General features: G+C 59.7%; 4 protein-coding genes across 4 annotated transcripts, besides 2 other annotated features; all 4 read right to left on the reverse strand.

Annotated features, from left to right (window-relative positions):
- Positions 1–1,342: 1,342 nt before the first annotated feature.
- Positions 1,343–1,742: a repeat region.
- A 13-nt stretch (positions 1,743–1,755) lies between these two features.
- Positions 1,756–1,947: a repeat region.
- A 512-nt stretch (positions 1,948–2,459) lies between these two features.
- On the reverse strand, positions 2,460–3,200 carry LPMP_131290 (hypothetical protein; the record flags this gene model as incomplete). Its single annotated transcript, XM_010698907.1, has 1 exon — positions 2,460–3,200. One exon carries the CDS (start codon positions 3,198–3,200, stop codon positions 2,460–2,462), a length of 741 nt encoding a protein of 246 aa, XP_010697209.1.
- A 1,103-nt stretch (positions 3,201–4,303) lies between these two features.
- LPMP_131300 (hypothetical protein) lies at positions 4,304–6,079 on the reverse strand (the record flags this gene model as incomplete). The annotated part of the gene is made up of 1 exon (XM_010698908.1): positions 4,304–6,079. One exon carries the CDS (start codon positions 6,077–6,079, stop codon positions 4,304–4,306), a length of 1,776 nt encoding a protein of 591 aa, XP_010697210.1.
- Positions 6,080–6,579: 500 nt separating this feature from the next.
- On the reverse strand, positions 6,580–11,604 carry LPMP_131310 (hypothetical protein; the record flags this gene model as incomplete). Its single annotated transcript, XM_010698909.1, has 1 exon — positions 6,580–11,604. The coding sequence occupies one exon, from the start codon at positions 11,602–11,604 to the stop codon at positions 6,580–6,582; it is 5,025 nt and encodes a 1,674-aa protein (XP_010697211.1).
- A 1,390-nt stretch (positions 11,605–12,994) lies between these two features.
- On the reverse strand, positions 12,995–13,699 carry LPMP_131320 (programmed cell death 6 protein-like protein; the record flags this gene model as incomplete). The annotated part of the gene is made up of 1 exon (XM_010698910.1): positions 12,995–13,699. One exon carries the CDS (start codon positions 13,697–13,699, stop codon positions 12,995–12,997), a length of 705 nt encoding a protein of 234 aa, XP_010697212.1.
- Positions 13,700–13,816: the final 117 nt, after the last annotated feature.

A 13,816-nucleotide genomic window follows, 5' to 3' on the forward strand; every position in this document is an offset into this window, starting at 1 on the left:
GGCTTCCTCTTCATACAGAGAGATGCTCCCTTTCTTATTTGAAGATGGAAGGGAGGGCCGTGTCTGCTGCGGTTGGCCCTTCTCCCTCCGTCCTTCCCTAACACCGTATGTGTGAGGGGAGGGGGGGGGGAAGGGGTGACTGCTAGGGGTGTCTGCGTGTGTGCGCGTGAGCGAAAGGGAGTTGGTGGGTGGGGCAGCGCGCGCGAAAAGGGCACGGAGAGGGAGGGAGAGAGTTGCTCAAGTCAGTAATATGGCGCCGTGATGATGTATGACCAAATAAATGGGTCTATAAGGAGAGAGACTATTTTATAGAGGCAATTATCGGGTGTCTGTGAAGGTGGAAAGGGCGTAATGAAGCGCTCCGCAATATGCGCTTGCAGGAGACCCACGCGTGCCTGCGGTTTGGCGCCCCTCTCCTCCTCTCTTCGAGATATTCCGTACACGAAGAAGGCACAGACAAAAAAGCGGCTAGCGGGCAGTAATGGAGGCGGTCGGGGATGTTGAGGAGAGTGGCAACGTCTTTTGAGCTCTTCGTCTGCGCAGCTCAAATGGCCGCCACAGCAAGTGAAAGCCAAGTGGAAAAAGGGGGCGTGTGGGTGAGGTGATATGAAGGCGGGAGTGGGGGGGGGGGGCAGCACCAGCAATGTACGCGCCTGCGCACGTAGAACTTTGCTCACGCGACTGTGACTCAAGCGGAAGAACGCAAAACGGAAAAAAGACAAAGCAACAGAAAAGGCCTTTTCCTTGACGCATACACACACACACACACACAGGCACAGAGTCCAATGAAGGGATAGCGAGAGCAGCTAATGCGGAACAACCACAACAATAAACGAGCCACAGAAGCAGCGAGGAGGAATGGAAGGAGGAACGAGGGCGAAGAAGAGAAGGTGCAGGAATGATAGTGGTGGTGATTAGGCTGTCGGACAAGGGCAGACGCAGTGGGGTAGAGGACAGCACGCTGACGATTCTGCAAGAGCGGTGGGGGCGGGGCAGAGGAAAAGAAGTCCCACACAAAGAGGGAGACAGGGAGGACGCCGTGGGAAAGGGATGTATGGAGGTGAGGCATTGCAGCTCACCGCAATGCACGGGTAGGCGTGGCGATGTGAAGATCGCGTCATTTTACATCCGCTTCTTCCACTCTTGTTGGGCACCCACGCTGAGACGGGTGTCGTACTCGAGCCTCCCCGTTGTGGATGTCAAAACAAAAAAAACATTTTTTTTGTTATTTCGTGTGACGCGGAGACACTGCAGTCCTTTTCAGGTCGCTTTTTTTTTCCCTCTTTACCGTGCGACTCGATCACCCCCATGAGGATGCCGACCACCTCCGTGCGCGGCACCTCAGAGTCAGGCGACCACGATGGGAAGTGGTCAGAGCAATGTGCCGCTGTAGATGCCAGCAGTCGGGCCCTGAATGACGTTGCGCTGGAGTGAGCAGCGACAGAGAGCACATTTATGCTACCCCTATTACATGGCAAAGCGGTAAGGCGACTCGAAGCAAATCTCACCCAGCCCTGACACCCCACTGTTGTGGGAAGCCTGAGCCACGCCTCGGGAGGTGCACCAAGTGGCGACTTGTGAAGCAGGGGTGGGTAGAATGGGAAGCAGTGGCCGTATTCAGGTGACCCAGATGGCGCTGCTGTAATGCGCGTACCTACGGCTGCTTCACACACTACGCGATGACCCTGTGGCAGTTCGGGTAGAGTGGAGTCGAACTCATGTGTTGTATGGAAAAGAATGGAAAATGTTTCCACTGTGTCTACTCCACCCTCAGACATGCCAACAAAGACCCGCACAGAACCCCAGCTCACCCACGCGTCTGCCGCACTGCGGCCTAAAACCCGGGTCTGCCGGGACGAACCGCCTGCCGCCAGATCGAGCCATGTGTCTAGCGGGCTCTTCTCATACCTCCTCGTCTCTTCTTCGGATGCGTGCTGCGTGATTAGCAAGCATCGCCATATCCAACGGACAAGTGATTCAGGCACGAGGGTGCAGACCTGTGCATCTTTGGACGAAGTCAAGGCCTTAGTTGGGAAATCCCCATATAAAGCGGCTATGTCTCGCTACCTCGTCTCTCCCTGTCGTTTTCTCTGATGATGCGGCGGCTCTTCGGTGCGGACACCACTTGGCTCTTGAAAAAAAAAGACACACACACGGGCCAGTATGTCTATTGTGCGCCTGCATGTTCCCGTGGGATGGCCGTGAGGAGAGGGCGTCGTGGCGCCGGCGATGGTGCGCGTTTGTGACTCGATCATAAGAGAGCTGCCCCTGTCGGCAACACACCACCTCCATCCGGAGAGAGCAGCGGCGAGCGCCTCTCCGCATTGCGCACACAAAACCCGCTTCCCTTTCTCTCTGATAGATACGCCTTGGACACGCAGTGACGGAGGAGCGGCGACACAGCGGTGAAGCCAAGGAAAAAGGCGCGGCACGGAGGGTTTCACAAAAGAAAAGGGCTATCATGCGGACTGCTCAGTACGAGGCCGCTTCGTCACGGCTGCGCCATCGCACTTCGGTGCCCCTTTGCACGTGAGCACGTCTGCCGTAACGTGCCGCACCAACGCACGGACAAACTCGCTGAGGAGCACCATTCGTTGACAGCATCGCACCTTGGCTTCTGCGTCCTGCCGTGCCATCGTCTCTAGCTCGCGGATGCGAACCCTGCATCGCTCGAGGCGTGGCCCCATCTCCTCCTCTGCCAGCAGTGCACGCACGTCTACCGGCAGCTGCGCCACATTCGGTGTGGGCTCTGAAACGCCTCGCGGCACCGCCGCCAGCGTGGGTGGGGTGCGACTGACCAGTGCCATGTACTCGCTGAGGGTGACGAGCTCGCGCGTGTGTTGGCGCAGGAGGTGCTCGTAGCGGCGTGCCTGTAGTGCCTCAATCTGAAGACGCATGGGCAGCTCTGCGCACCGCATCTGTACGTACCGCAGCAGCTCACTGGCGACTACCGGCTGGAGGCTTGCCGATGTACCTTCCACCTTATTCGTTGCGCCGGCAGCGGAGGGTGGGAGAGTTGAGTCTGCTCTAAGCGAGCACCGCACAGCACTCCAGTCCTCTGAAGTGAGGAGCGAGAGCGAGGTGAGCGGGGCAGCGGCAGGGGAGGGACCCGGCGTCGTCGAGGCAGCCGTGCTGCGCAGACGCTGGCGCACCTCAACCTCTACCTTCGCGAGGATATTGGCGATAAGAGCAGAGGACATGTGACCTGTAGTCCTTGTGTTGTTTGTTTACTTTGCTTGCGGCTCCTGCGGATACGGCAGTCGCTTACGTGTATCGGTGGATTGTCGTCGCTTCGTTGTCCGCATCCTTCGTCAATGCTCCCCACCAACAACACCGCGCGCACACAGACGCACACACGGGCAGGGAGCGGAGACACGCGTAGTAGCGAAAACAAAAAGGCTCTGTGGGAGGAGGGGGGGGTTGCGTGAGAGTGCTACCCAAACTCCCCCTGCACGTATGGGTGAAGACGGCTAGGGGGATGCATGAATCACCGATAGAAAGGGAGGAGAGATGGAAGGAAGGAAGGAAGGAAGGGTGGGAGGTGGGCGAAACAGAAAGCTGCGACACAACTCACCTTCAGGCCTTTGGGCAGAACTTGAACGTGCTGCGTGTCGATGGCTTGTGTGGGAGATGGAAGGAGGGGAAAGGATTAGGGTGGTGGAGGAGAGAGAGAGGTAAGCATCGACACCACACTCTCCCCCCTAGCGCACCCGAGAGGACACGACAATGTACACCACTCCTGAGCATAGGCACGCATACACGTATCGAATACAACACGCTCTTCTGTTGCTTCTCCACCACCACCCCTCCCCTTGTCGTTTGGTTCTATGCACAACTGAGGGTCGGGTCAGTAAGGCAAAGGTGAAAGTGGAGACGATACCCGCACAGTAAGAATGCCTTGATCAAGGGAGAGAGAATACGAGAGAAAGAGAGAGCTCGGGGGAGTGATGGGACGGGAGGGAGACCCTCAGGGGACATTGGTTTGCAATCAAATCAGGTAAGGAGAGCGCAAAGGAGAGGAGGAGGGAGGTGTGAGCTGTACATCAAATGCGCCTTTTCGGGTGAGCCCGCCGCCGCCGCCGCTCGAAGAAGCAGGGAGCGATACCTCACCCACACTTTGCCTCCGTCCACCACACGCGCATCCGCAGCCAAAGAAGAGGACAGAGAAAGGCGTGTAGCCCACAGCAGACACTTAGCGACGCGGAGGCGGCTTCGGCACGTGCTCTGACGCACTCGAACACTTCTTAGAGTTCCCTTCGGTCTTCCCCAGTGGGTGGGTGAATGTGAAGGAGGTCGACGGTGCCTATTTGCCATCAACAGCAGGGCTGACGTTCGCCCCGGCGGCTGCCGGTGGTGATACAGGGGCACCTGTCACGACATGAATGCTGGTCGGTGTACCTTTTCTATGCACACCACTGTTGCGATAGCGGTCGAGGTCTTTTGCGTGGGACTCCTTCTCAAGCAAAGTCAACGACTCGGTGTACGCTGGGGTGTGCGCCTGCAGCCTCTGCTGTAACCGGCGCCGTCGGTCTTGCTGCAACGCCTGCGCCGTCTGAAGCACCCGGGACACATCGTCCCAGTGCGCTGCCAAGTCGCGCAGCAGCCGTGCCTGACTCACTTCCTGAGTGAACTGCAGGTTACGGTAGAGCTGAAGGGTGTCGCTTCGCGCACCGTAAAACTCAGACACATCAGCCGTGCTGTAGGCGGGCGGCGTTACCTTCAGCTCTGCTGGTGCTTCCGTCGTTGCAGCTCCTGGCTGTGAGTGCTCATTACCGGCGGTGCTGCGGTTGAAGTGAGGGGGCGACGTGGAAAGCGTGTCAACCACCTTCAGGCTTTCCGGTGCGGCATCAGCGGCGCGCCGCAGCATCAGCTGATGTACCAAACGGGCCTGCTCCTCCTCCAGCAAAGCGGCTTTGCTCGCCTTCCCAGCGCTCTGTGATCGAATAGAGAGCTCTGCGCCACCGCTGCTAGAGAGGGAGTCAGACGATGCGGGGCTATGGCAAGGGTGCATGTGCGGCACACTTGCTCGAAGGCTGGCTGCACGAGCAGCTTCCACGGCGTCGTGGACACGCCTAATGGCGATAGATCTGGGTCGAGACGGCGGAGCGCCGGTGGACCGCCGCACAAGCGCGTCACTCACATCGCTTTCAGTGCTGCTGTCACTGTGCTGCACCACCTCCTCGCCGTCGTCAATGTCTACGTCGTCGAGCCGCTCGAGCAGTGGGCAGGCGGCGCACATCTGCTGCACGTACGTGCGGGGCTGCTTTTCCCCATCGACATCACTCGCTCTCCCACCGCACCGGTACCAACATGGGTTGTTGGAGAGGTTCAGACTTTTAAGGCACAGGCAAGGGAGCTCGTTGCGCAGCAGTACGTCCATCGAGGAACTCAGGTTGTTGTGGCTCACGTCGAGGTAGAAGAGGTTGTCCAGCTGCTGCAGTGGAGCGAGCGAGGTGAGTTGGTTATGGTGCACCACCAACACCCGGAGTTGAGAGAGCAGCTCAACGCCTTCCAGGTTAGTCAGTGCGTTGTGCTGAAGATACACATGCGTGGCGTTCAAGAAACACTGGATGGAGGCAACGGAGGTGAGCTGCCTAGCTGGAAGATCAACGTATCGGGTCTGCAGTGCGGCATCGGCAATGCCTGCTACGCCGCCCACCAGGTTGTCTTTCTCTAGCACCTGTGTGATACCGTAGCGAGTACTGTTGTCCAGAGTAGCTGGCTTCGGCTCAGGGAAGAGCCCTGCAGACGACAGCCACCTTGCCAGCGTTGTGGACGCGAAGGTGGAGGATTGCCATCGATTGACGGGCACCACAGCACATCGAGGTGGAAGGCCCTCGACGTCACTGCTGTCGAAGCGCTCACATGTCGGCGCGCAGCGTGACATGATAAGTGTACTTCCGTTCTTACCGGCGGATGGCGCAGTGCTTGATGAAGCGGCCCCGGTCTCTCTGGGGTGGCCCACGTGCTCCTGCTGGGTGCCCGCTAAAAATGCTGCCAGCTCCGCTTCATCGGGGTCCGCGAGGCTGAGCGAGGCGTAATAGGCCATCTCCTCCGCCGTGAGGTGGGGGATGGACATGAGCCTAGGCTGGTGTGTTTGGGAGTGGAAACGTGTACATGCGTGTATATGAGCTGAATAGGCGGCTTGTGGTCATGGCGGTGCCGCCTCAGACGTCTCGTTGGTCGCCGTTGGGGAGGTGGGCGTGATGGAGTGGAGGCGGAGCAACAAAATAGAAGGAAATGAGCGGAGCTGAAGCGACGTCATCTACACCGCAGCGATGGCGACCGAAAGAGACGGTGGCGGTGGCAACAAGGAGGGAAGGAGGGGAGGGGGGAGAGGCGCAGCTTCGGGGGGGATGTCGTGGGCGACACAAGCAGAAAAGAAAGTTCCACACGCTCGACCCGTCGCTTGTTCTCATGCCGCCATCCCGTGCACCGCCTCCCCACTCCCCTGTGTACGCACGACCACGACCATCGCCTTCTACCGTTACAGTTTTGGCATCTCTTGTGTACCTCACTTGGATGGACAGGAGGCATGACGCACGTCTGCATGACTGAAACGTTACCGGCGCACATGCGTCACCGAAAGTGAAATGACAGTGTCTCCTCATCGGTGCCGTAGTACCGATTGAAAGTCAGCCGCACGACCAGCGGCTGCAGATGTGTGGCGAGGGCGGACGGGTGATGCTCCGCCGCGGCAGACACCGTCGCGACGAGGGCCTCGACGGCGTTGCGAGTGCAATTGCGGATGTGCGACGCAGGAAGGCGCGAGGGATCGAGCGCCACTTCGAGTGTCCGCTGCACCGCCGCACGTACGGCCTCGGCGGCAGGGGATTGCATGCCTCGCTCCCGCACGTTCAGCGCAACCGGCGGGCGAGCCGGGAACGACACAACGTATAGCTCCAGTAGAAGCGCATCCAGCTGGTAGCACAGCTCCATGCAGGAGAGCAGCACCGGCGACGAGCTCATGGCCTTGGCGAGCAGGCGCTCCAAGTCATACACGACCCGCATCGAGACATTCTGGGTGAAGGAGAGCAGCTGGCCCACAGCGAAGTTGAGCGTATAGTAGGCACTTCCCATGCCTCGCGATACACACTGCAGGTGCTGCATCGCACTCTGTCCTGGCGGGCCCATTGATTGGGCTATCTGTGCGTCCTGCGTGTCGCGTTCGTGCAGCTGCTTCTGGTGTGCCTGCAGTGTGATGTGGGCGTAGTAGAGGGCGCATTGGTAGCCAAAAGCGTAACTCCACACATCGGCGAGCGCAATACCAGTCGAGCCCGCGACCACTGAAGGCACCGGTGATGCGCGCCTTTCCCCTGCACCGCCTTCCTCCACGTAGAGGCGCCGGCGGCGCTGCCAAAAGTATGTCTGGTAGCTGCGCTCTGTCGTGCCCGTCAAGGGCTCCACGTACATGCTCAAGTCTCGCGGCTGCAACATGCACTCGAAGGCGTCGGGGAAGGCAAAGCTCAACTGGAAGGACGCGAACACGTCAAGCATATCCTCTACAACGGAAGGGCTGCTGTGCCCTTCCTCCCCTTGCCTACCCTGCAGCCCCGAAGCAGTGGGAGTATCGGCAGTCGTCATGCTCGGTGCTGCCGCACCACCGCCGACCCTCGCGGGGAGCACAGAGAGCCGTACCAGCTCGCTGAAGCGCTTCCCGCGCAGCGCGTCGGCGAAGACGGCAGAAATAACCGGAGCGGCGGTGCCGAGCCGGCCGTACGCCCCCACCCCGCCATCCTCGCCCTGACGTACCCACCATCGCGGCACTTGGTGCAGTTGCTCCAGGAATCCGTGAACGAGCCTCTCCTGGTCGCGGCAGAGGGCGACGTCAACGAGTAGCTTCGTCGCATGAATAAAGGAGCACGCAGCGGTGTTGCTGCGGCCCACGAGCCCATTTCTGGCAAGTCCATTGAATGCCGCAAGGGGTCCAAGGGGTAGCCGTTCTGCTGGAGTCGTCGTATCCACTGGTTGTTGCTGCTGTTGTTGTGCCTCGTGCGCTGGTTCATGCAGAGAACGTGGATAAAAACAGCCGCCTCCTCTGTCACCTCCACCAACAGCCGTATGCAGTGAGCGTGTGAACAGTGCTTGCAAACGGCGCTCCTGCAGCCGCTGCACCGCCACACCAATGGGGATGAGCAGCGCCGTCGTGACCCAGCGTGCACACGGGATGGTGACGTTGATCCACAGCTGATGGGAGCGTCGCTTCCGCTGCGCCAGGCTTCGCTGGCTAAATTTTGTGCCACCGTCATCGACCGCATCCAGGAATTTCGCCTCCTCCTCAGCGAGGATGTTCGTGAAGCGCACGTCTGGGATGGTGGCCAACTCACTAATAGAGAGTGTCCAGAGCGATATGCCGCGCCGACGCAGCACCCCGCTACCCTCATCGCCGCTGTCACCGCCGTCATCATCATCGTTGTCCTCAAAAGTGGCTGTAGCATTCGTGTCGCCGGATCGTATGCGTGAGTGGGGCCTCCCACACCCCACGCCTCCGCCAGCTACCCTGCGCTGCCCCGGATAAAATGCGGGTGATGATGAAGCCAGACATCCCTGCTCCTCGGTGAAGTTCGACACACCACCGTCACCACGGCGTTGCTGCCACTGCTGTTGCCCTGTCAAGCCCTCCGCCAGCATGGTGACGAATCCGAGTGGAATTGTTGTGGGAAAGTACGCGTAGTGCAATGCACCGGTGCTGCCGCTAGCGTTGCTGCTCCCCGTTGCGTTGACTGCCGCCACGGCCGTGCTTGGTGCTGCAACTTGCACGACGCGGCGGTGGACGTCCTGATTCTGTTGAGCGTAAGCCACGATAGCAGAGACGGCGCCACTTCCCGCTTGGTCACCGTCGCCAGGGTTGTCGCCTTGACGGTCGCCGGCTTCGTACATTATGTAGTGCAGAATTTCCTTAACACTCTTCGTGTGCCAAAGCTGACATGACGTCGTTCCAGCTGGAGTGCTCGAGGTTGCCGACATGGCTGTTGCCGTCGTCGCTGTGTGGCCCTTCACACTGGTCAGTGCAGCTGAGATGCGTCGTGAAGGCATTGGGGTTCGCGAGAGAGCGACTTGCCTGTGCCGACGCGTGAAGCTGGCGAGACTACGCAGCACAAACGTGCGGGCCGACGCAAGGGCGACTCTTGCAACGTGCTGCCCGGAGGCTTCCCCCACGCAACGACTCCTTCTACCGGCGCCCGCTTGGCGAGGAGCCGACACCCACGACGTAACAACAGGGTCACGGCTTCGACCAGCGCTCAATGGCAACGGTTCTCTTGCGGGCTGTGCCACACCCGTTCCGTTCTCTCCCGCGCCGACGGAGGCGGCGACGTCGTCGGCGTTATAGTACCCGACGCAGTTCAGCAGCAGGGAGAGAATGTCTGTCGGGCAGCGGCGGCTGGCGTCGCCGATGCGCACGTGGGAGAAGGAAGAGCGAAACAGCCGTGGTAGCTGTCGTCGCCACACTGGCGGATCGATGCCGCGGACAAAGCCAAAAATGGCTGCTGTGCAGAGCAGCACGTACGGCCACGAGGTGTAGAGCAGCATCATGACGTAGAGGCGGTAGAGGTCCATCGTCGACGTGTCCTGGAAGGCGCTGGCCTGAATGATGAGTGTGTCAAGGAGGCGAGCGGCCAACAAGGCGCACGAAGACGACCGCGGCGGCGCCTGTCCTCCAGCGGGATGAGCTTCGGCCCCTCTTGTGGTCGACGCAGGCCTCGACGTGTCACTTGGTCTGTTGAAGCTCGCAAGCCCTTCAAAGCAGCCGCTTTTCACTACCAGCACGTGGCAGCGCTGCAGCGGCGCAATGTTCTCACGAACGGCCGTCACGAGGTCGGCCAGTGAGCACGACACGGGCAGTACTGTAAGCGGCACACCGGAAGATGCAGCGGTGTACGAACCAGTGCCGAGGGGGTACTGCCTCCCACCCCCTGCGTGGGGCGTCTCTTCATCCCTCTTGTAAAGGCCGGGCCGTACACTCCCCGCGAGAAGAGGAGACGGCTGCGGTCCGTTAAGATGCGACACCGCTATAGCACCTTCACACACCACTAGCAAGTACTCCTGCACCTGCAGCACCCATCGGCAAAAGTCGGTGCTCAGCTGCCGCAGGACCGAGCACAGCCGCTTTAGAGACCGCACTGCGGCTATCTCCAACGCCACCGATGCGTCCTGTATACCTTTGCACTCCGCTGTGACATTAGAAGTGAAGATGCCGTGCGCTTCAGCAAGGTCCCCTGCGGCGTGGTGACCGAGTACCGGCTCACACTCACGTACATGGTTGTCGACCGCTGCCACGACATTAGCCACCTCCAGAAGCTGCCCCAGCACCCCCAAGAACGTGGGCGACCACGCCTTGGCAGCTGCCTCAGTCAGCACAGCTTCCCGCATCCTCCACTGACCTCTATAAGAAGCGGGGGAGGGGCCAGCATGTTCGCCGTCACGTGAGCTACCCTTGTCTGCGCACATCTCGCAACTTGCCGTGGGGTGCTGGCGTAGGGCACAAAGCACGTCGAAGAGCACCGCTCGCTGGCGAGCGAGACAGTCCTCCTGCGCAGCGGCGACCGCGCGATGAGCCGTGCGTGGTGACGATGAGGAGGGACGACCGCCGGGCCCGCCCCGCGTCATGATGGTTGTCGACAAGCGCTTCTTCCCTTGGGCAGCAGCGGCGGTGTCTGTAGGCGGCGGCAGCTGGAACATGAATGCAGAGCTGACCCACTCCGGAGCTACAGCACCAGAGTGATTGACCGCCGAAGAGAGAGAAGAGAATGAGTAAGACGGAGGAGCACACGGCAATGTCGTGTTTTTCAGTCGCTTCGCAAGTACGTGACCGGCCACTCCTCGCACGACAGCGCCTTTACGCGAAAGTGTTGCGGTGCTTCCGCGCGGCTGTGCGACAGGCTCCGGCTTCCAGGAAGGGTGAGGAGAATGCGTAGACGTGTGAGACGGCGAGGCGCCTTGCGGTAGTACACCCCCCTCGTCTACTGTGGAGGGGATTGAGATGAGCGTGTCAGGGAACAAAGGGCTGTGTAGGGGCCGAGGACGCAGCATCAGCGGCCGCGTTACGTTGCCTTGCAGAGGGGTGGGGAGGCCTGCGGCAACCGCAGCGGCCGGATCGTCGCTTCGCAGGCCGTAAGAGTGGTGGTGGCTTTTGACAGTAGCGGTGTTTCTCTCACTGACTGCAGCGCCGTATGGTGATGCCTTAAAGGGGCAACTCACCGACTTGGACGTGGGCGGCGAGGACGAGCGGGGCGATGAGGAGCCGGACGACGATGAAGCCTGACAGGCCTCAAAATACTCGTCCAGGCTGACATCCGCCGCCTCGGTTACCACGGTGGCGGCAGTGTGCGACAGGCGCAGCGTTGAGGGCGACAATGATGACGTCATCCTCGCGTGTCTGCGCGTGTGGCACACCACTACTGATGAGCCTATGCGCGCTTTTTCTTTGTTCGCCTTCCGCCCGCTTCTCTCTCTCTCTCTCTCTGTGTGCGTCTTACGGAGTAGATGCGTGAGTAGAGGACCCAACGGTGTGAAGCCACGGTACGAGGGGTATCTGTGGACGCGGGATGCTTGTATGCGTATGACTCTGCAGGTAAGGCCCGAGATGTGTCTGTGACTATGCATGTGCGTGGCTAGTGCGTGCGTATCCCCACTGCTCTTGCCTTGACTTTATACGCGGAGAGGGGCGTCGAGGTGATTCGGGGGCGGCATCAATGACTTTCAGTAGTAAGAAGCGACCCCCAAAGGGAAGTTCACTTGCGCACGCCGGCGCTATTGAGAGGAGGGTTGGTGGTGGTGGGGGGGCTGGGTCGATGAATAGGGGGTGAGGCAGATAAGAAGAGGAGTGGAGAGGAAAGGGGTAAGAGGAGGGGTGATGGCAACAGTGAAAGAGCGGTAAGTTACTCAGATTGATATGTACGAGTATGGATGTGCCAGCGCATGGTGAGGGCATCGACTAGCAGACAGACAGAGAGAGAGAGATGCGTGTGGCACTTGAGAAGAGGTGCCCCCCCCTCCCCCCACAACAGCACCACGTTGGAGGGGCGCGCGCCACACAATTCGAGAGCACACCCGCTTATGCGCCATGTTGGAGGTAATGTGGCCGTTTTGCCCCTCCCTTCCGTTTGTCTTTGTTTTGCTCTACCGAGCTCGATAACGCAGCGACTGAAGAAACTGGTGAAGGGCGAGAGAGAGGAGGAGGGGGAAGTGCTCGAGGAAGAGAGAGAGGGAGTATGACGGGGAGGAAGAGAGGGTTGTCGAGAGAAGCCACAATTTCCTCAAGAGACAAACCCCCCTTCTCCCTCTCTGTCCCCTTCCTCTTCCTCCACCCACGCAGAGTCACACGAAGGAGACTAACACGGGCCCTCTTCCACATCACCACATTACCTTACTCATACTCACACACGCACAGAGAAGGGGGAAAGGCTGAGATGGTCGTGGAAGGGGGTGGGTGGTGCTAGAGGACAGGGAGGGAGGGGAGCGACACATGAGCAGAGCATACTTCCTCCAATACAGGTGAAATAATTCCCGTTCTTCGGTGGGCAAGGGGGGGGGGGTGGGGGAGGAACAAGGATTGTGCGTTCCCGGAGTGAGCATGAAGCGAGACTGAGACGGAAAGCGAAGCTGTAGCGAGAGCAACGCAAAGAGAGAGGGAGGGATGTACAGAGGATGCGAGGCAGTGAGGGGGGAGGGGCGGAAACAAGCGAGGGGAGGTGACCAGAATTGGCCGCGCATCACACAGAATCGGAAAAAGAAAGAAAAGAGGTGTGGAGTAGATGTCGCACCAGAATAGTAAAGTGAAGCGCCAAAGGAGAGCGTCAATCATAACGAGCCAACTAACGTGCTACACACGCACACGCACGCTGACGCTGTGGCGATGCATCCGAGTGGCTCACAGGAGAGAGACAGAAAGGCAGAGAAGGAATCCCCTTTGCTTACCGCTGCTTCCTTCCTTCTCCCGCACCCCCCTCTCTTCCCCAATTCACCGACTCTCACTCTGACTGGCTCCACTAGCCTACAGGATGGAGACACTTCCCCCGACGAAGGAGTCAAAGGTGAATGTGACCTGCCCCCTGCGCTCGCGGTCGTAAAAGGCGAAGACATTTCGCACCTTCGAAATAAAGATGGAGAGCTCCACATAGTCATCAAAGCCAAGGCTGCCGCGGCGATGACGGTCAAACTTGCGCATCAAGGCTTGGAACGTCGGCTCCGAGATACGATAACCGCTCGCCGTGAGGGCGGCGCGCACCTCGTTGCCGTCGAGCCGACCATCACCGCTAGAGTCGCGCTGGCGGAAGCCGTTCTTCATGCTCATAATGAACTGATGGAGTTCCCTGAACTCGTTAAAGCTGATCGTGCCGCTTCCATCTTTGTCGTACATGTGCAACAGCTTTTCCGTTGTGGCGAGGCTGAACGGCACACCGGCAGACGACAGTGCTGTGCTCAGCTCCGGCACGCTGATAGTACCGCTACCATCTGTGTCGGCCGCGCGGAACCATCCCATTAGCTCTGGGTTGTTGTTCATCTGGTCAGATACAGGGGCGTACACACCGGTAGAAGTCGAGCTCGGGGGTTGCACGCCGCCATAGGCGTATTGAGCGTTGTAAGGCAGCGGCGTCGTCACGGGCGGCTGACTGTAGACCCCCGCCGCCGCAGGAGGCTGGGTGTATTGCGCGGGCGGTTGATTGTAGCCGGGGTTTGCGTTATGTAGGTGGGCCATCCTGATGCGAACACAGCTTAGACGAGACACAAGCAATACGAGAATTCGTGGTAGCTGAAGAAAGAGGGCGGGGCGAAATAGAGCAAACGTGAAGCGCGGAGGAAAGGAGAGCGGGCA

Source organism: Leishmania panamensis (assembly GCF_000755165.1).
Source record: "Leishmania panamensis strain MHOM/PA/94/PSC-1 chromosome 13 sequence".
NCBI lineage: Eukaryota > Euglenozoa > Kinetoplastea > Trypanosomatida > Trypanosomatidae > Leishmania > Leishmania panamensis.